Consider the following 20,607-nt stretch of genomic DNA (forward strand, 5'->3'; position numbering starts at 1 on the left):
TTGTTACGTATTCTTCTAATGGAGATTAATGACGTCACTAAACAGTCTACATTCGAATATCATAACAATCACAATCAACTACAGTTCACTGCTCACCTGCTGGCTCTCAAAGGTCCAGGCGCTGTCGGGTAAAGACGCGTCTAGAACGTTGATCATCTCTTTAAAGTCAGTGGTGCAGTCTAGGTCCCGGGCGCTGATCAAAGCCACGACTGTGCCACTCTTCTCGCACCGGACTCGGTTGGGAGGTGAGGACGATTTCGGGAGCATTGTCGTTCAGGTCAACCACTTCTACCTGCACACTACAGTGTCCTTCCATCTCCGGGATACCTTTATCTTTAGCAGTGATATCAATTTCAAAGTTTGCAGCAGTTTCGTAATCTAATTTACCTTTCAAAAATATCTCTCCTGTTTCCGTATCAATATCAAATGTAGAAAGTACAGACTCGGGTGTGTGCTCACCAAATGTATATTTTACCTCACCATTTTGACCATCATCTTTATCCGTTGCCTTAAGTTTAACCATGAAAGCGCCTTTTGCGCTATTTTCGCCGATGGAAGCTTTATACACAGATTTTTCGAATACGGGGATATTATCATTTACATCAAGTACTGTGATTGTTATCTGTGAAGTCCCGGATCTGACTGGACTCCCCCCATCTAGTGCTGTCAATAGTAGCTGATGGACAGCTTTTTTCTCCCGGTCAAGTGGTTTCTCTAAAACCAGTTCAGGGACTTTTCTTCCATTACGAAGCTCTTTTACTTTTAAACTAAAACAGTCGTCTTTACTGATGGTATAGGATTTAAATGAGTTGCTTCCCACGTCAGGGTCCTCTGCGCTCTCCAACGGAAAACGAACACCCGCTACAGTACATTCTGCCATTTTTAAAGCCTGCTCCTTTGTGAGAAAAGTAGGGGAATTGTCATTTATGTCTCGTATGTCCACCTCAATTCGATACAACTGTAACGGGTTCTCAATTACAACCTTCAGAGGTAAAACGCAGCTGGCGCTTTGTCCACATACAGTCTCTCTATCTATTCTCTCATTGACGACCAGCTCGCCCTTCCCTGCATCCACACTAAAGTACTGCTTACCAGCCTCAGAAGCGACACGCAGTTTACGGTCAAAAATCTCAGATAGTCCCAAACCCAGATCTTTGGCTAGATTTCCCACCACAGAGCCCCGTTTCAGTTCCTCCGGGATGGTGTAGCGAGTCTGTCCGTCTATTGTACTCCACAAAATAAATAAATGATGCCACCAAAGAGCCAGCCATCTCCAGTCTCGGTATCCCATTCTCTTTCTCATCCCTGATCTGTTATAACACAATTCACACTTAAATACTGTCCAGAACAAAGAGCTTCATATCAAAATATATCTCCAGAATCTATATTCCATTTAGCATCTTCCATTAGTTTTGATATAGAAACTGATGTTTAGATTACATTATCCTTCCGTCTGTGTAAGTACATCCCTCTCTCTTCTCCGACTCGGAGGATTGTAAGGGTTACGGTGCTGAGGCTGAGGCTGAGGGAGTAGATCTCTTTGTACAGTTCTGCACACTATTGGTGCACAGCGTGCATCTCTAACACCCAATGAGAGACCAACAGAACATACCTCTTAAAGCCACAGCAGCATCCAGGAGCTGCATATAAGCACTCTGACGCAACACACACACAGAGAGAGATAGTTATGGTCAGCTCACTATTTTTGATATACTATCTATCTATATTGTTGTGAAATCTATTATGGACAGGGCTGCCCATAGCCCACAGAAAGGAATAGGTTCAAGTGCAAACAACCATGATCATCATATAAATGCGTTCAAGTGTAAACCATGATCAGAAATATTCTCTCTCATTAGGCGCAGACATCATCCAAAACACTGCCATTCTCGTGGATCCCATAGGAAGGAAACACTTGGTTTTCCTGTTATACATTAACTATTAATTGAGCTGCAATGAATGTGAACAATATACTGTATATCTTACAGCAATTATAAATTATCCTCTCTTTGCCATCGCGGCCACAAAACAACATAGTTCATTCAAAGGGAATGTCGCTGTCCATGGTGCTGAAACCCTCAGCCTCTTTAAACCAGTCAGACTGAAACATAATCATGCCTAACACGCACTACAGACAGTAACAATAGTTTTTACACTGTCTCTGAGGATTACAACCAAGATTCAAATCATTCAGCTATTTCGAAATCATAGCGAAATCATACAGCAAATTATCTAACGTGGATACACCTAAAGGATGGAACAATTGCGCTGTTTTGTTCAATGGTGAAATTATTTCGAATTTACAAAACACTGCTTGAATTCTAAGTTTCACTCCGACTTCAGTTGCACAGCAGTTATTAACTATGTATTTACTGGCTTTAGGACGTGACATATGGAGTCTCAAAATGAACCTACCATTATATTCCATCATTGTAAAGGAAACTACTATCAGAAGAACAAGTTGAGATTTGGTAAATGTTGAAATACAAACTACTATACGTCACAAAACAGTCTACATTCGAATATCATAACAATCACAATCAACTACAGTTCACTGCTCACCTGCTGGCTCTCAAAGGTCCAGGCGCTGTCGGGTAAAGACGCGTCTAGAACGTTGATCATCTCCTTAAAGTCAGTGGTGCTGCTGGGCTTAACGAAGGTGAAATCACTGAACTCTGACATGGGAGAGAGACAGGACCTGAAGGACTGACTCTGAGACAACATGTCCCCTCCCAGGACCTCTACGTACTTAATAGGCCCGTCAGTGTTGAGCTGGATCTGCAGGTTTCTATTGGGGTTATTGTAGCCGTCCAAATCGTCCAGTCTCATGCAGCAACTACCGCTGCTCCTGCTGTTTCTAACGCACTTGACCGCTAACATGACAAAAGTCACCAGAGACAGCATGGACACCGAGGCCAGAGAGAGGATCAAATACAGGGTGATTCTCCCGCTTTTCTTGCCGGGCTCTGGCGCTTTCTGTCGGAGGTCCAAGATGGGTTCTTGGAGCCCGTCCTCTACCAGTATGGCCACTGTGACCGTGGAAGACTGTACCGGTTCCCCGTCGTCCTTTATCTCTATAAGCAGCCTCTGAGAGGAGTCGTCCTGCTCGGACACAGCGCGTTTAGTCCTTACTTCCCCTGTGTAAAGATTGACATTGAACAGAGACGCATCTGTGGCCTCCGTCAGTTTATACGAGATCCAGGCGTTATGACCTGAATCTGCGTCCACGGCCGTTACCTTAGTAACCAGGTGGCCTGCTTTAGAAGAGCGGGGCATCTTCTGGTGAGAGAGCGAGCCCAGGGCAGCGGAGGGGTAAATAACAGCGGGGGCATTGTCGTTCTGGTCCAGGATAAAAACATGGACAGTGGCGTTGCTGCTCAGAGACGGAGAGCCGTGGTCCTTTGCCTGCACCAGAATCTGAAACACCTTCAGTGTCTCATAGTCAAACGAGTGCATGCTGTAGATGCTGCCGTTATCAGAGTTCATATAAACATAGGAGGAGACAGACACGCCCTGCACTTTGGAGTCTAGGATGGAGTAAGAGATTTTGGCATTATCCCCGAAATCCAGGTCAGATGCAGATACTGAGGAGAGCATGGAGCCTGGTAGTCCATTCTCTTTTAAATAGACATTATAGGAGGACTGAGTGAATTTAGGGGAGTTGTCGTTGACATCAATGATACTGACAGGTATAGTTTTCTTGGTAGTCAGGGGAGGGGAGCCCGAATCAGTGGCTGTTATCTCAATTTTATACTCTGAGAAGCTCTCTCGGTCTAAAACACCACTGGTGACCAGTGCGTAATTATTAGAAAATGACGGTTTCAGATTAAAAGGATAGTCTCGCGGGAGTTGTAACGTTACGTTACCGTTTTTCCCGGAGTCTTGGTCTCGGGCACTAATCAAAGCCACTACTGTGCCACTGGGTGCGTCTTCGCGCAACGGACTCGGCTTGGAGGTCAAAATTATTTCAGGAGGGTTGTCGTTTACGTCAACTACCTCCACCCGAACACTACATTGTCCCTCCATTTCCGGAGTGCCGTTATCTTTTGCATTGATATCAATTTCATATGTAGCAGCATTTTCGAAATCTAATTCTCCTTTCAAAAACATCTCCCCTGTGTCTGAATCAATGTCAAATATAGAAAGCACAGCATTGGGGGTGCGCTCACCAAATGAATACTTCACCTCCCCATTTTGAACATCGTCTACGTCTATCGCTTTAAGTTTGACCATAAAAGTACCTTTTGGACTATTTTCGTGTATGGAAACCTTGTACAATGCCTTTTCAAACACTGGAAAATTGTCGTTTACATCAAGCACTGTAATAGTTATCTGTGACGTCCCGGATCTGACAGGACTCCCCCCATCTAGTGCAGTTAATAGTAGCTGATGGACAGCTTCTTTCTCTCGATCTAGAGGTTTTTCTAATACTAACTCTGGCGCTTTTCTTCCATTACTAAGGTCTCTTACCTTTAAACTAAAGCACTCGTCTTTACTAATTGTGTAATACTTGAGTGCGTTACTTCCCACATCTGGGTCCTCTGCGCTCTCCAAAGAAAATCGCCTGCCTACAACAACAGATTCCGCTATTTTCAGCGTGAGTTCATTTGTTATAAAATTTGGTGAATTGTCATTTATGTCTCGTATTTCCACCTCAATTCGATACAACTGTAACGGGTTCTCAATAACAACCTGCAGAGGTAAAACGCAGCTGGCGCTTTGTCCACATACAGTCTCTCTATCTATTCTCTCATTGACGACCAGCTCGCCCTTCCCCGCATCCACACTGAAGTACTGCTTACCAGCCTCAGAGGCGACACGCAGTTTACGGTCAAAAATCTCAGATAGTCCCAAACCCAGATCTTTGGCTAGATTTCCTACCACAGAGCCCTGTTTCAGTTCCTCCGGGATGGTGTAGCGAGTCTGTCCGTCTATTGTACTCCACAAGAGAAAAAAATTATGCCACCAAAGAGCCAGCCATCTCCAGTCTCGGTATCCCATTCTCTTTGTTATCCCTGATCCGTTATAACACAATTCCCACTTAAATACTGTCCAGAACAAAGAGCTTCATATCAAAATACCTCTCCAGAATACATATTTTATTAAGCATTATTTCGTTAATTTTGTATCACGATAAGGATGTGTTTAGAGGATGTTGTATCTCCGTGTGTATGACTGCGTCCCCCTCTCTTCTCCAGCTCAGAATATTGTAAGGGTTAAGGTGCTGAGGCTAGGGGGAGGGAGTAGATCTCTTTGAACAGTTCTGCACGCTATTGGTGCACAGCGTGCATCTCTAACACCCAATGAGAGGCCAAAATAACAGACTTTTTAAAGCCAGAGCAGCATCCAGGAGCTGTCCAAGCGCTCTGACAGAGCAACACACACAGAGAGAGAGAGAGAGAGAGAGAGAGAGAGACAGAGAGAGAGAGAGAGAGAGAGAGAGAGAGAGAGCGAGAGAGAGTGAAGGACTGTATTTTCCATTGAACAATAATACATTGTCTATATTGATGTGAAAAATATTATGGAGAGTCCAGAGGTAGGTTAGATTTAAGAATTCATAAATGTGTGAAGCGGCGTCGGAAATATCGTGTGACTTTGCGCACAGATACCAACACATTGGCATTCCAATAGAGCCCCTTGCTTGGAAGAAAACACATTTGACTAGATCTCTTATAGTTTACATAAAATAATCATTGAGTGGCAGAAAAAAGATACCAAAATATCTCTAAATTCGGTGACCAAGTTATTCATTATTTATCAACCGTGCTTGGTTCTGAACCTAAAATAACAAGCATTGATTTGTGCAATGTTGAAACAAAACAGTGGTGCTGCTGGGCTTAACGAAGGTGAAATCACTGAACTCTGACATGGGAGAGAGACAGGACCTGAAGGACTGGCTCTGAGACATGTCCCCTCCCAGGACCTCTACGTACTTAATAGGCCCGTCAGTGTAGAGCTGGATCTGCAGATGTCTGTGTCGCACAGGAGGACACAGACACGTCCTGCACGTTGGAGTCTAGGACGGAGTAGGAGATCTTGACACAATCCCCCAGGTCTGGATCAGTAACGGAGGTTGAAAATAATATTTTCCCCGGTGTGTAATTGTCTTTTACATACACTGGGTAGGAAGGCTGAGAGAATAGCGGTAGATTGTCATTCACATCTAACACATCAACAGTGATAGTTTTCTTGCTGGATAGAGGGTTTTCTGCTGAATCACAAGCACTGATCTCTATACTGGGAGTGACGCTCACTGTCAAGAGGTGCGTTAGTTACCGGTGCATAATGCTTGGATACGGACGGGTTCAATTTGAATGGAGACGTTGGGGACACGCTCAACCTCACCTTCCCATTGTCTCCTGAATCTGGGTCTTTAGCGCTTGGCAAAGCTGTCCCATTCCCGATAGGCGAATCCTCCGGAACAGTAGTACTTAGAGACGTCATAATGATCTCTGGGATGTTGCCAGTGACGTCAGTTATTAGAAATTCATCACCACAATGCCCATCCATCTCTGGGTTGCCTTTGTTTTTAGTAATAACGTCAAATACATGTGAATACGTTTTTTCATAATCTAGTTCAGTTTTTACTATATTTACTCCAGATTAATGGTACATTTCAAATCATGTTGCCACTGAGTCTGGTGTTTGATCGACAAAAGACCTGCTCGATATCCCCACGTTCTTCATCTGGATCTGTCGCTTTTACGCGTAAAATCACAGTGACGTGAGCAACATTTTCGTTAACACTAGCCTCATAAAGCTGTCTCTCAAACAGTGGTGCGTTATCGTTAATATCAAGCACCCTAATACTAGTCTCAGAGGTTCCTGAATGTTGTCCCATCACAGTGGTTTTTGTTCGTTAATGTTAATGCGGTAAGAGAGTATTGTTTTTGCAGCTCCACCAGAATCCAGTGCACTTTCGAGTGGAAATCGTGAGTCTGGGTTTGCTGACTCTACAATCTTCAGCCCGCTTTTTTTCGTAAGAAAACAGGGAGAATTGTCATTAATATCCCCCTGCATTTGAGTCTCGACTCAGTGCAGCTGCAAATGACTTTATATCACTATCTCCAAAGGCAATACACGGAACTCTTTGTCCACACATATCCTCTCTGTCTATCCTCTCACTGACGACCAGCTCTCCAAATCCACTCTGAAATCCTGCTTACCAGCCTCCGAGGTTATCCGTACTTTACGATTGTAAATCTCAGATAGTCCCAACCCCAGATCTTTGGCTAGATTTCCTACCACAGAGCCCTATTTCAGTTCCTCCGGGATGATGTAGCGAGTCTGTCCATCTATTGTAACCAACAAGAGAAAGACACCATAGCAGCACCTGCCACACATCCAGTCTATTCCACATGGTTCCACAACACATCAAAACCTTTATATGATTCCATCCAACATTCGGCCTCTCGCAGGAGTGGTAATAATCAATCAGTAATCCAAAGTGTCTCATATTCTACAATGATGGGGAAGCTTTTTGTAGATATCTTTGTACAGTTCTGCACGCTATTGGTGCACAGCATCTAATGAGTTAAACATCAAGATTTAGCTGTCATTTATAGCTACAGTGAAAATTTCAGCACGTGGGAAACCGATGAAGCACCATAGCAATTCAATATGATAATAACACAATCCAAATCTATTATCATTATCAGCTGGTGAAGGATCTAAATGTTCTTATTAAATTGTTATAAATGAATTACAGATGGAATACTGGTATGTGCACAGCTGTACTGTAAATCTTTGCAGCGTTAAAAGAGGTATTATAGGTTGTAAAGTGGTTCTAAAACTCTAGGTATCATACGGGCTCGGGCTCAATGCTTCCTGATGTCTGTGTGGGAGACAAAGGCTCTCCGTTGCCGTCCTGTGGTAACAGAAAGCAGGCGCAGCACAGCCTGAGCACGTCATAAGAGCAACCCACGTGGCTCTGAATATAAATACATCCCACAAGCCGTCTTAAAAATATCTGCATGCGGTCTGAAGAGCAAATGAAAAGAGAGGGGGAGCGGAGATCGCTCTCACACACACACACTTCACTGGCCTATTTTCATGACATTAACTAATTAACTGAGAGCTGACTAGACCGCCCTAATATTTGTGATTTGGACATATTCTATCGACACTTTTTTGTGGTCGACCACGAATCGGGTCTAGGAGATTAAAGGGTTGCGCGATTTCGTCATCCCTCGAGGTCTGCATAGCAACACTGGCATCTGACGGAATTATTTATATCCGCAATGAAAAAAACAGCAAAACCTCCAGTGAAAGTAAACGCTATATTATTATACAAATCACAAGCCGTAGCTTACATCATATCACAATAGTGCAACGAATGTATCTAAATATGAACACAATATATCAGCTTTGCTATTAGATAATCCGAGTCTGACAGAACGACGAAGGTTGGTAGGGAGAGCGAGAGAGGGAGGGGGAACGCGCCTCCACTGAGCTCTGAAGCGAGTTTCAGCACCACACGGGTGGACAGCCCCACACAAGCGGCCAGCTCGCGGTGCTGCTGAAATGTGGGCGACCGCGTGGTGGCTGCTGCACAGACAGAGTCCTTCCCAAACAAAGACTTTCGAAAACACAACCACAACATACCCTTGCGAACCTCCTCTTCTCTCTCGATTCAAACAGAAAAACGTTCTGCCTTAATAAACAATCCAAGTGTTTCCAATAACAATTTTGATCGAGCAAATAATTTTGTTTTATAAACCTATTGTTTTTAACGCACTGCCAAATCAGGTGCCGAAAGCAGTTATTGTAGGCTACCTACGCCGCAACATACTTACGTATAAAAACATTTAGTGACGTAGGATATATATCGTGTTTGAACTTCCATCATACTCTGATCGTTGTCAGATTCGTTCTGACGTGCCTACACGGAGTCACTATAGAGATTTAGTCATCTATATGTCCTTATAGACTGTCTCTACATTGCAACGCTTTCAAACGGATCTGCCAACATATAGAATCTGGTATCCACACAACATCCACCCATATAATGAAGGGCTCCAGCCTTATATTCAGCCCCTTTCCTTTGCTTGGAACTGTGAATTACATGTCAATGTATAGTTTATTATATGAAAATGATATACAGTACATCTTCCCAGCTATTGGTGGAATGACACTCAGTGCTGGGTGCCACTGTATATGCGGATCATAAAGGTGCTTCATTGTCTTACTTTGTCCTGTTTATGAGGTCATTTCAGTCAGTAAGGTTATGGAGGTGTGCACTGTATGTGAGTTGGGATGGTGGAGTCCCTCTAACTTAAAGTATTTCTTACCTTATTTGGAGAGCCGGGGGAGCAACAGAAGACATGTCCGCAACAGCAGCAAAGGAGAGACATGGAAGAGAAGAACAGAGAGACAAAAGAGACGTGGGTCAGCACACGTCTTGGGACAGACACATCCCTGATACTTACCGTTCACCTTTACAACGGCAGTGTAGCCTTGACGGACTCCAGAGTGGGTGACAGGGATGATATGCACTGTGATACCTGTGACATTTGGCCAAATGATGATGTTCCCAGAGCCGATCTGCTATGTGAACTGTTTGTGTGCGTCAAAGGTGGGCTAATATCAAAACAATACAAATAATGAATGTGTCTGCTATATGTGAGGTGTGCTTCTTTGTACACACAGAGACAGAGACAGAGAGACAGAGAGACAGAGAGAGAGAGAGAGAGAGAGAACAGATCCTCACAAGAATCTGAAGTCAAATGTCTACTGATGATCTGGTGCTTTTGTCCCCAACCAAGGAGGGCCTACAGCAGCACCTAGATCTTCTGCACAGATTCTGTCAGACCTGGGCCCTGAAAGTAAATCTCAGTAAGACCAAAATAATGGTGTTCCAAAAAAGGTCCAGTTGCCAGGACCACAAATACAAATTCCATCTAGACACCGTTGCCCTAGAGCACACAAAAACCTATACATACCTCGGCCTAAACATCAGCACCACAGGTAAGTTCCACACAGCTGTGAATGAGCTGAGAGACAAGGGAAGAAGGGCCTTCTATGCCATCAAAAGGAACATAAAATTTCACATACCAGTTAGGATCTCGCTAAAAATACTTAAATCCGTTATAGAACCCAATCCGTTATAGAACCCATTGTCCGCTCACCAACCAAGAATTCACTAAATGGGACAAACTGTTGAGACTGCATGAATATCCTCCGTGTACATCGTAAAACACCAAATAATACATGCAGAGCAGAATTAGGCCGATATTCGCTATGATCAAAATCCAGAAAAGAGCTGTAAAATTCTACAACCACCTAAAAGGAGGCGATTCCCAAACCTTCCATAACAAAGTCATTACCTACTGAGAGATGAACCTGGAGAAGAGTCCCCTAAGCAAGCTGGTCCTGGGGCTCTGTTCACAAACACAAACGGACCCCACAGAGCCCCAGGACAGCAACACAATTAGACAATTAGTTTAATGAGAAAACAAAAATATAATTACTCTACACATTGGAAAGAATTAACAATTAGCAAACTAGAATGCTATTTGGCCCTAAACAGAGAGTACACAGTGGTAGAATACCTGACCACTGTGACTGACCCAAAATTAAGGAAAACTTTGACTATGTCCAGACTCAGTGAGCATAGCCTTGCTATTGGGAAAGGTCGCCGTAGGCACCTTGGTGCATTTCTAAAGAGGAGAAAGGCTACAAAATGGAGGTGGAAACTGAGCTGCACTTCCTAACCTCCTGCCAAATGTATGACCATATTAGAGACACATATTTCCCTCAGATTACACAGACCCACAAAGAATTTGAAAGCAAATCCAATTTTGATAAACTCCCGTATCTATTGGGTGAAATACAACAGTGTGCCATCACAGCAGCAAGATTTGTGACCTGTTGTCACAAGAAAAGGGCAACCAGTGAAGAACAAACACCATTGTAAATACAACCCATATTTATGCTTATTTATTTTCCCTTTTGTACTTTAATTATTTGTACATCGTTATAACATTGTATATAGACATAATATATTTGTAATGTCTTTATTATTTTGGAACTTCTGTGAGTGTAATGTTTACTGTTAATTGTTATTGTTTATTTCACTTTAGTTTTTTTACTTGCTTTGGCAATGTAAACATATGTTTCCCATGACAATAAAGGTGATTGAATAGAGAGGGTGGATACAGAGGACAAGACTTAATGAAAGAGAAATACAACACCCTTATTGACCCAGCCTCTCTGAAACAGGAGTGTGAGCAGTGGAGTTGATCATCATCTGCATGTCCCAGCCAGAACGCTGATAGCCCCATTTAAGGAGGACTGAGGGTGTGTCCAATATGGCTCCCTATTCCCTATGTAGTGCACTACTTTGACCAGAGTTCTATGGGAACCTGGTCCAAAGTAGTGCACTATATTGGGAATAGGCTGCCATTTCACTATGCTGCAGTACAGGACGTTGCCATGCTGCAGAGGAACACAGGAACAGCAGGTGCACTCAAGGAGATGCCCAGGGATGATGTATTCTTTATTAATTACATGCTTTCACGCTGTGCGTCTGATAGAGGAACAGAGCTTGTGGTACTGTGTGTTACACATTGATAACCACTATGATACACACACAAGAATGCACATGTACCAGTCAATAGAAAATCAATGTATAGCCTGTGACCAAAGGAAACAACATCTACAGAGCCTTGAGGGTTTAGTTTAGACAGCGCTTTCACACTCCAAGTCAGAGCAACAGGGAGGTGAAACCGTGAAAGGTGTTCAGGGGAGCGTCCATCTTCTGGAAACAGAGAGGTAGAGCCTTCAACATACCCCCACGCCACCCTGTCATACACCCTCTCTCCCACCAATCCAACTCTGAGCCCAAGGACACTGCACCTCTGTGTCCTAAACAGGGGTGCGTCTGCCCTCTTTAAAGCCCACAGCTGCCTGTATCCCAATAGACAGCAGACACTGCATCTGCTGATGCCCCCCTGTGTACCGCACCACAATGGTACAGTCCTGACAGTGAGTCAGCTTGTTGCTACGGCAACACATCCCACCTCTCTTCCTGAGAGTGGAAAAAACCGAAGTATGTAGAAAACAGAATGGAGGGGAGAAGAGAGAAAGGAAGGGTGATAGGGTGTCTAAAAGGTTCCTTATACACTGTACAGTCCTCTCTTCTAATCATTCATCACTTACCAAGGCACCAATACAATTAGTAGTGTATCTAAGTTAAGAATGTACAGGCTTGTGGACAGCAGCAATAACCTACTGACCAGTTACATCAAGAGAACAGAGGGAGAAAGAGCTCCTCTGATAAACACAACACAGGTGTGACTTTGGACGCCCAAATGCGTCCATGGTTTTATGCACACAGTACAAAATGTTTTGGAACGAGCAGAGGAGATCTCGCTCTCCCTCTTCCTCCTCCAGCTCTCTCACACTCACTGAATCAGAACGGTGCAGCTGGAGGGGGGGGGGGGGGGGGGGAGAAGCAGAGAACCAACGAGATCAGGAAGAAAAAGGAGAGGACCAACAAATCCAGAATGCCTTACAGAGGAAACAGCTAACCAAAAGGCCTTTGCCACAAACATACATGTTGAACCATCCCCAAAATGACTATCTCTGTGACCACTACTTTTATCCACGGACACCATCACTGGTAATGATCATGACAATAATGACATTGAGACTATTAACAATAACCATCATTGTGATTGTGATCACATTACTAATCATATTGACTACATTGCAGTAGCCATTTAGTGCATACTAACGCTTTCTTCCTGCTAGTGTTGTGTCAGGGCTTAGCCTCAGACTCACAGCAAAATGGCTGCAGTGAGTCTATCCAGCCTGACAGATCAGAACATCGTCACACACCACCACCCACATGCCCTGACCTCAGGACTATCACCTAGTGTGTGTGTGCGTCGCGGAGTGTGTATCATGTGAATGTCTGTGACTCAGACGGCGTGTAACAGTATGTGACGTGCAATACAATTCTGGCTGAGCCTTACTGTTACACTGGCCTGTATAGTCCCTGGTATGATCCTTTCCAGAGGAGCAGCGAGTCCAGAATCACTGGGCATCACTACTGGAACAGTAACACAAATAACACACAATAGAAACACACAACTCAATCTGGGGCATACAAGAGCACCTGGACCTAAGAGCAATATAACAGGTGAATGTAGTCCTTCATATACACTGAGTGTATGAAACATTAAGAACACCTTCCTAATATTGAGTTGCACCCCCATTTGCCCTCAGAACAGACTCAATTTGTCAGGGCATGAACTCTACAAGGTGTCGAAAGCGTTCCACAGGGATGCTGGCCCATGTTGACTCCAATGCTTCCCACAGTTGTGTCAAGTTGGCTAGATGTCCTTTGGGTGTTGGACCATTCTTGGACCACACACAGAAAACTGTTGAGAGTGAAAAACCCAGCAGTGTTGCAGTTCTTGACACACTCAAACCAGTGTGCCTGGCACCTACTACCATACCCTGTTCAAACACACTTAAAAATATTGTCTTGCCCTTTCACACTGTGAATGGCACACATACACAATCCATGTCTCAATTGCCTCAAGGCTTAAAAATCTGTCTTTAACCCATCCCCTCCCCTTCATCTACACTGATTGAAGTGGATTAAACAGATGATCAATAAGGGATCAGAACTTTCACCTGGTCAGTCTACGTCATGGATGGAGCAGGTGTTCATAATGTGTGTGTGTATGTATGTATGTATGTATGTATGTATGTATGTATGTATGTATGTATGTGTGTATGTGTATGTATGTATGTATGTGTGTATGTGTGTGTGTGTATGTATGTATGTATGTGTGTATGTGTGTGTGTGTGTATGTATGTATGTGTGTATGTGTGTGTGTGTGTATGTATGTATGTGTGTATGTGTGTGTGTGTGTGTATATATATATGTGTATGTGTGTGTGTATATATATATGTGTGTGTATATATATATATATATATATATATATATATATATATATATATATATATATATATATATATATATATGTATGTATGTATGTATGTATGTATGTATGTATGTATGTATGTATGTATGTATGTATGTATGTATGTATGTATGTATGTATGTATGTATGTATGTATGTTATGTATGCATGTGTGTATGTGTGTGTGTGTGTGTATGTATGTATGTGTGTTGTGTGGTGTGTGTGTGTATATATGTATGTATGTGCCCAGTTCCCTGCACATTGCTCAAAGGGTCAGGCCAGGCCAGGCCAGGTGAATACTCATAATGCCAATGACTGCTTTGAGCACCCGAGACAGTGTTCAGAGGACATCTGCCTCATCATCAGAGCCAAAACTGCCTCTCTTCTCTTCAGGCCTGCACACTGAATGCACGTACACAACATGGCCCCATTTTCATTCAAATTATTGTCCATTGAATGTAGAGAGGCAAAGGAACCTTTGGCTGTAGACTATTGAGACAGCCTGGGACTGTAAGACTGTGCCCCTTGGCCTGTAGGATTGAAGGGCAGTAGGACACTGCAGGGAAACAGGACATTCTTACTACCAGGCCAGAGAAAACAGAACATCAGATCACCACAGCTGAGAGCCTGAGGGTTTACTGTCATGAATTGAAATAGACTGAGGGTAACGATGATAAGACTCAGGGGTACATGTCAGTAGAAGCAGAGTTGCCTCCCTCCATCCTCAAAACCATGAACTGAGATGACAGCATACTTTTGGAGTGATTCCACAAGGAAGGATGATTAAAGAAAACGTACAGGACATGTTCCCGCTTCTCTGTACTTACATCAGATCTCACACAGTCACTACACAGACTTATGGATAGAGCTGACAAACTGTGAGTGTGGTCTCAACTCCCCTTAGCAGAATATTTGAGTGTGTGCAGGAGTGTGAGAGAGAGGATAAAGTCACTAACAAATCATCCATGCATCCCTGATATCTAATCAAGGATCTTAATGGGGCAGGGGGAGCAGAGGAATCATATATGTGAGAATCAGAACTTCTAACCCCACTTTCCAGAAGGCTAGATAAGAGGCAAGCACGCACACACGAACACACGCATGCACAGCACACACACAGCTCAATGCATCCTGATCACCATACACAGAAACCATGCTCAAATACTGCTCAAAGTCCAATGTTAATCTTCATACAGAGCAACACACTGTAGAGAAACAGCTGCTCACCAGATGACTGGGCCAGTGAGGAAGGAAGTACAGTATTAACAACAGCTGTGGGAAAGCAGTTTCTTCCCATATCAATGTGGACAGTCACAAGGTCTAGAAACTACAGGGCCTCTGCTCAGGGTGGGATCCAAAATGGCTGCCAAGGCAGGGGACTGCTAAATTCTGCTCCAGAGGACTACAGCCTTGACATATGTCAGCAAACCACTGTTTTACATTTCAAAGGTCATCCAAGTGGGGATCTGAACCAGAAGCGAGAAGTCATATCCAAGGGTCACCCACACACCATCCACATCTATACACTGGACTGGACCATTCAGGGCTAGACCGAGGGGTGTATGGGTCGGTGGGGTCTGACCCCCACAGAGACACAGTGAGTTCAAGGGTTTATGGTCCATAGTAAAAGCCTTCCTCGCTGACAAGCCTGAGAACCAGGGTTTAGTGGTTAAAAAGTGGTTGAAAATGGGTAAAACGGACACAGATGTGGGGTGATAATGATGATAGACTGTTTCCAGAGGGACAGAGGTTTCCTCCATAAAACCTCAAGCGTTTTTGTGTCATGTCAGATGTTTATGAGGCATGTGCTACTCATCTACACAGAAACATTCAACACAAACACATACAAAATGCCTGTGCAGTATGTACACAAACAGACAGCCTGCTGTCTATGCCAGGGCCACACTCTCCATCTACAGACACCGACTGAAACTACACCACCTCTAGCATTAGATACTATGTCCCCCCATACAATAAAGCCAGCATCATGACAACCTTACTAAGAATTTAACAACATTGACATGCAATAGGATCACCACGTTGTGAAAAAGAGTGTGACCATCACCTATTTTATGAGGTAACCTATCAGTTGACGGGACACACTCTTTTCACACCACTTCGATACAAAGTGATTTTCGTGGCAGGTTAGGAGAGCATTTTCTCTATCCCTAACCCCTTTCCAAATCTTAACCTCAGTCTCCTAACCTGCTATGTTAATTATCCTAACCCGCTACGAAAAAGTCCCTTCAGTATCGAAGTGCCATGAAAAGAGTGTTTCCAATCGGTTGGCCTGGTGACTTGCTGTGTCTGGCAGTGGCCTGGTGTGTGGGATTAGTATTATGGGCTGCATGTGAGAGACATATGGAGGGCATTTCCTCCCTGTGTGTGTGTTACCCAGTACACATGGAGGCCTGTGGGCCATGGAGCTCTAATGACCCCTTTATGATGTCTGTGGTGGGGAGGAGAAAGAGGGATCAAGGAGCTCTCCTCAGTGATACAAACAACATGTCACTATACTAGCATCATATAGAGGAATCTAGCACAGTTTACTCATCTGTCTCTCACTCTCCTTTCAACACAGTAGTTTACTCATCTGTCTCTCTGTCTCTCTCCTTTTAACACAGTAGTTTACTCATCTGTCTCTCTCCTTTTAACACAGTAGTTTACTCATCTGTCCCTCTGTCTCTCTCCTTTCAGCACAGTAGTTTACTCATCTGTCCCTCTGTCTCTCTCCTTTCAGCACAGTAGTTTACTCATCTGTCCCTCTGTCTCTCTCCTTTCAGCACAGTAGTTTACTCATCTGTCCCTCTGTCTCTCTCCTTTTAACACAGTATTTTACTCATCTGTCCCTCTGTCTCTCTCCTTTCAGCACAGTAGTTTACTCATCTGTCTCTCTCCTTTCAGCACAGTAGTATACTCATCTGTCTCTCTGTCTCTCTCCTTTCAGCACAGTAGTTTACTCATCTGTCTCTCTCCTTTCAGCACAGTAGTTTACTCATCTGTCTCTCTCCTTTCAGCACAGTAGTTTACTCATCTGTCTCTCTCCTTTCAGCACAGTAGTATACTCATCTGTCTCTCTGTCTCTCTCCTTTTAACACAGTAGTTTACTCATCTGTCCCTCTGTCTCTCTCCTTTCAGCACAGTAGTATACTCATCTGTCTCTCTGTCTCTCTCCTTTTAACACAGTAGTTTACTCATCTGTCCCTCTGTCTCTCTCCTTTTAACACAGTAGTTTACTCATCTGTCCCTCTGTCTCTCTCCTTTCAGCACAGTAGTTTACTCATCTGTCTCTCTTTCTCTCTCCTTTTAACACAGTAGTTTACTCATCTGTCTCTCTGTCTCTCTCCTTTTAACACAGTAGTTTACTCATCTGTCTCTCTGTCTCTCTCCTTTCAGCACAGTAGTTTACTCATCTGTCTCTCTCCTTTCAGCACAGTAGTTTACTCATCTGTCTCTCTGTCTCTCTCCTTTCAACACAGTAGTTTACTCATATGTCTCTGTCTCTCTTCTTTCAGCACAGTAGTTTACTCATCTGTCTCTCTCCTTTCAGCACAGTAGTATACTCATCTGTCTCTCTGTCTCTCTCCTTTCAACACAGTAGTTTACTCATATGTCTCTGTCTCTCTTCTTTCAGCACAGTAGTTTACTCATCTGTCTCTCTCCTTTCAGCACAGTAGTATACTCATCTGTCGCTCTGTCTCTCTCCTTTCAGCACAGTAGTATACTCATCTGTCGCTCTGTCTCTCTCCTTTTAACACAGTAGTTTACTCATCTGTCTCTGTCTCTCTCCTTTTAACACAGTAGTTTACTCATCTGTCTCTCTCCTTTCAGCACAGTAGTATACTCATCTGTCTCTCTGTCTCTCTCCTTTCAACACAGTAGTTTACTCATATGTCTCTGTCTCTCTTCTTTCAGCACAGTAGTTTACTCATCTGTCTCTCTCCTTTCAGCACTGTAGTATACTCATCTGTCGCTCTGTCTCTCTCCTTTCAGCACAGTAGTATACTCATCTGTCGCTCTGTCTCTCTCCTTTCAACACAGTAGTTTACTCATCTGTCTCTCTCCTTTCAACACAGTAGTTTACTCATATGTCTCTCTGTCTCTCTCTAGTTTCAACACAGTAGTTTACTCATCTGTCCCTCTGTCTCTCGCTCGTTTCAACACAGTAGTCTACTCAACTTTCTCTCTCTGTATCTTTATCACTCTCTCTCTCCTTTCAGCACAAAAACAGTTTGCTCTTATATTTTAAGCTGGATGTCATATACTGTCATTTTCTTTCTCCCTCCCTCTATTTTTCCCTGTTTCTATTTTTCCCTGCATCTATCTTTCCCTGCATCTATCTTTCCCTGTTTCTATCTTTCCCTGCATCTATCTTTCCCTGTTTCCATCTTTCCCTGCATCTATCTTTCCCTGTATCGAGCCCTGCCTCATTTATATCCACACTCAATTATTTATAGTTGTTTATCCATCCCTTTCTACCTTAGAGGTGATGAGGAGCCTATTTCTCTGCAAACACTGCAGCTTGTGGTGCAGAATGGCTGCCGTGCATCACTAACGCAGTGTTGCTGCGCATGAACGGTGGATGAGGCCAGCTACAACACATCTCTTCCCCTCCCTCTCTCTGGCTCCCTACTACTGCCTCTCCCCATCCTTCTCTACAACACATCTCTTCCCCTCCCCCACACCATCCCTCTCTCTGGCTCCCTGCTACTGCCTCTCCCCATCCTTCTCTACAACACATCTCTTCCCCTCCCTCTCTCTGGCTCCCTGCTACTGCCTCTCCCCATCCTTCTCTACAACACATCTCTTCCCCTCCCTCTCTCTGGCTCCCTGCTACTGCCTCTCCCCATCCTTCTCTACAACACATCTCTTCCCCTCCCTCTCTCTGGCTCCCTGCTACTGCCTCTCCCCATCCTTCTCTACAACACATCTCTTCCCCTCCCCCACACCCTCCCTCTCTCTGGCTCCCTGCTACTGCCTCTCCCCATCCTTCTCTACAACACATCTCTTCCCCTCCCTCTCTCTGGCTCCCTGCTACTGCCTCTCCCCATCCTTCTCTACAACACATCTCTTCCCCTCCCCCACACCCTCCCTCTCTTTGTCTCCCTGCTACTGCCTCTCCCCATCCTTCTCTACAACACATCTCTTCCCCTCCCCCTCTCTGGGCCCTGCTACTGCCTCTCCCCATCCTTCTCTACAACACATCTCTTCCCCTCCCCCACACCCTCCCTCTCTCTGGCTCCCTGCTACTGCCTCTCCCCATCCTCATCCTTCTCTCCAACACATTTCCCACCTCTTTCAGTCCGATTCCTCTCTACTACTCCTCAATCTCCTCTCCTCTCTCTCTCATCTCTTGCTCTCTGTATGTACATGGTTCAAAGTCAGGAACATACAGTAACAGCAGCGTGTGAGAGACAGGAATTTAGGTCGGTGTTAAAAATAGTGCAGTGTGTGTGTGTGTGTGAGAGAGAAAAAAAAACTCCAGCCCAGACCAGTCCAGCCCAGTCCAGCCCAGACCAGCCCAGCTCAGTCTCGTCTAGTCCAGCCCAGTCTCGTCTAGTCCTGCCCAGTCCAGCCCAGCCTCGTCTAGTCCAGCCCAGTCCAGTCCAGCCCAGCCCAGTCTCGTCTAGTCCAGCCCAGTCCAGCCCAGTCCAGTCTCGTCTAGTCCAGCCCAGTCCAGTCCAGTCTCGTCTAGTCCAGCCCAGTCCAGCCCAGTCTCGTCTAGTCCAGCCCAGTCTCGTCTCGTCCAGTCCAGTCCAGCCCAGCCCAGTCTCGTCCAGTCCAGTCCAGTTCAGTTCAGTCCACTCCCGTCTAGTCCAGCCCAGTCCAGTCTCGTCTCATCCAGCCCAGTCCAGCCCAGTCTCATCTAGTCCAGCCCAGTCCAACCCAGTCCAGCCCAGTCTCGTCCAGCCCAGCCCAGTCCAGCCCAGTCCAGTCTCGTCTAGTCCAGCCCAGTCCAGCCCCGTCCAGCCCAGTCCAGCCCCGTCCAGCCCCGTCCAGCCCAGTCCATTCTCGTCTCGTCCAGCCCAGTCCAGCCCAGTCTCGTCTAGTCCAGCCCAGCCCAGTCCAACCCAGTCCAGCCCAGTCCAGTCTCATCTAGTCCAGCCCAATCCAGCCCAGTCCAGCCCCGTCCAGCCCAGTCCAGCCCAGTCCAGCCCAGTCCAGCCCAGTCTAGCCCAGTCCTGCCCAGCCCAGCCCAGTCCAGCCCCGTCCAGCCCAGCCCAGTCCAACCCGTCCAGCCCAGTCTCGTCTAGTCCAGCCCAGCCCAGTCCAGCCCTGTCCAGCCCAGTCTAGCCCAGTCCAGTCCAGCCCAGCCCAGTCCAGCCCAGCCCAGTCCAGCCCCATCCAGCCCAGCCCCGTCCAGCCCAGCCCCGTCCAGTCCAGCCCAGCCCTTCCTTTGTGTTTCTCTATAGCCTTCAGCAGCACTGCTCTCTTTGTCCCTGAATGCATTCCATAAGATGATTTCATACAGGTTCGCTGCTGTGTTTCACAGGGCAGTCTTTGGCAACCCTATAACCTATATTAATTACATAGGCATTATTCCAGAATGAGTATATCGGAATGTGATTGCCTGATGACAGGTACATAGCATGTACCACTGCTAAAGCCAAGGCAAAGAAGGTGAGTGTCAAATTGGTAAGTATTTGCTATGTAAGGCCTAATTACTTGT

The 20,607-nt window shown here is 45.1% G+C and overlaps 2 protein-coding genes across 2 annotated transcripts; both read right to left on the reverse strand.

Annotated features, from left to right (window-relative positions):
* Window positions 1-106: 106 nt before the first annotated feature.
* Window positions 107-1,588, reverse strand: LOC116353591 (protocadherin gamma-C5-like). The gene has a single exon (XM_031789988.1). It carries the CDS (start codon window positions 1,301-1,303, stop codon window positions 167-169), a length of 1,137 nt encoding a protein of 378 aa, XP_031645848.1. The 5' UTR covers window positions 1,304-1,588; the 3' UTR covers window positions 107-166.
* A 942-nt stretch (window positions 1,589-2,530) lies between these two features.
* LOC109878407 (protocadherin gamma-C5-like) lies at window positions 2,531-5,207 on the reverse strand. The gene has a single exon (XM_031789985.1). The coding sequence runs from the start codon at window positions 4,999-5,001 to the stop codon at window positions 2,545-2,547; it is 2,457 nt and encodes an 818-aa protein (XP_031645845.1). The 5' UTR covers window positions 5,002-5,207; the 3' UTR covers window positions 2,531-2,544.
* Window positions 5,208-20,607: the final 15,400 nt, after the last annotated feature.

The sequence above is a fragment of the Oncorhynchus kisutch genome, linkage group LG15, assembly GCF_002021735.2.
Source record: "Oncorhynchus kisutch isolate 150728-3 linkage group LG15, Okis_V2, whole genome shotgun sequence".
Lineage (NCBI taxonomy): Eukaryota > Metazoa > Chordata > Actinopteri > Salmoniformes > Salmonidae > Oncorhynchus > Oncorhynchus kisutch.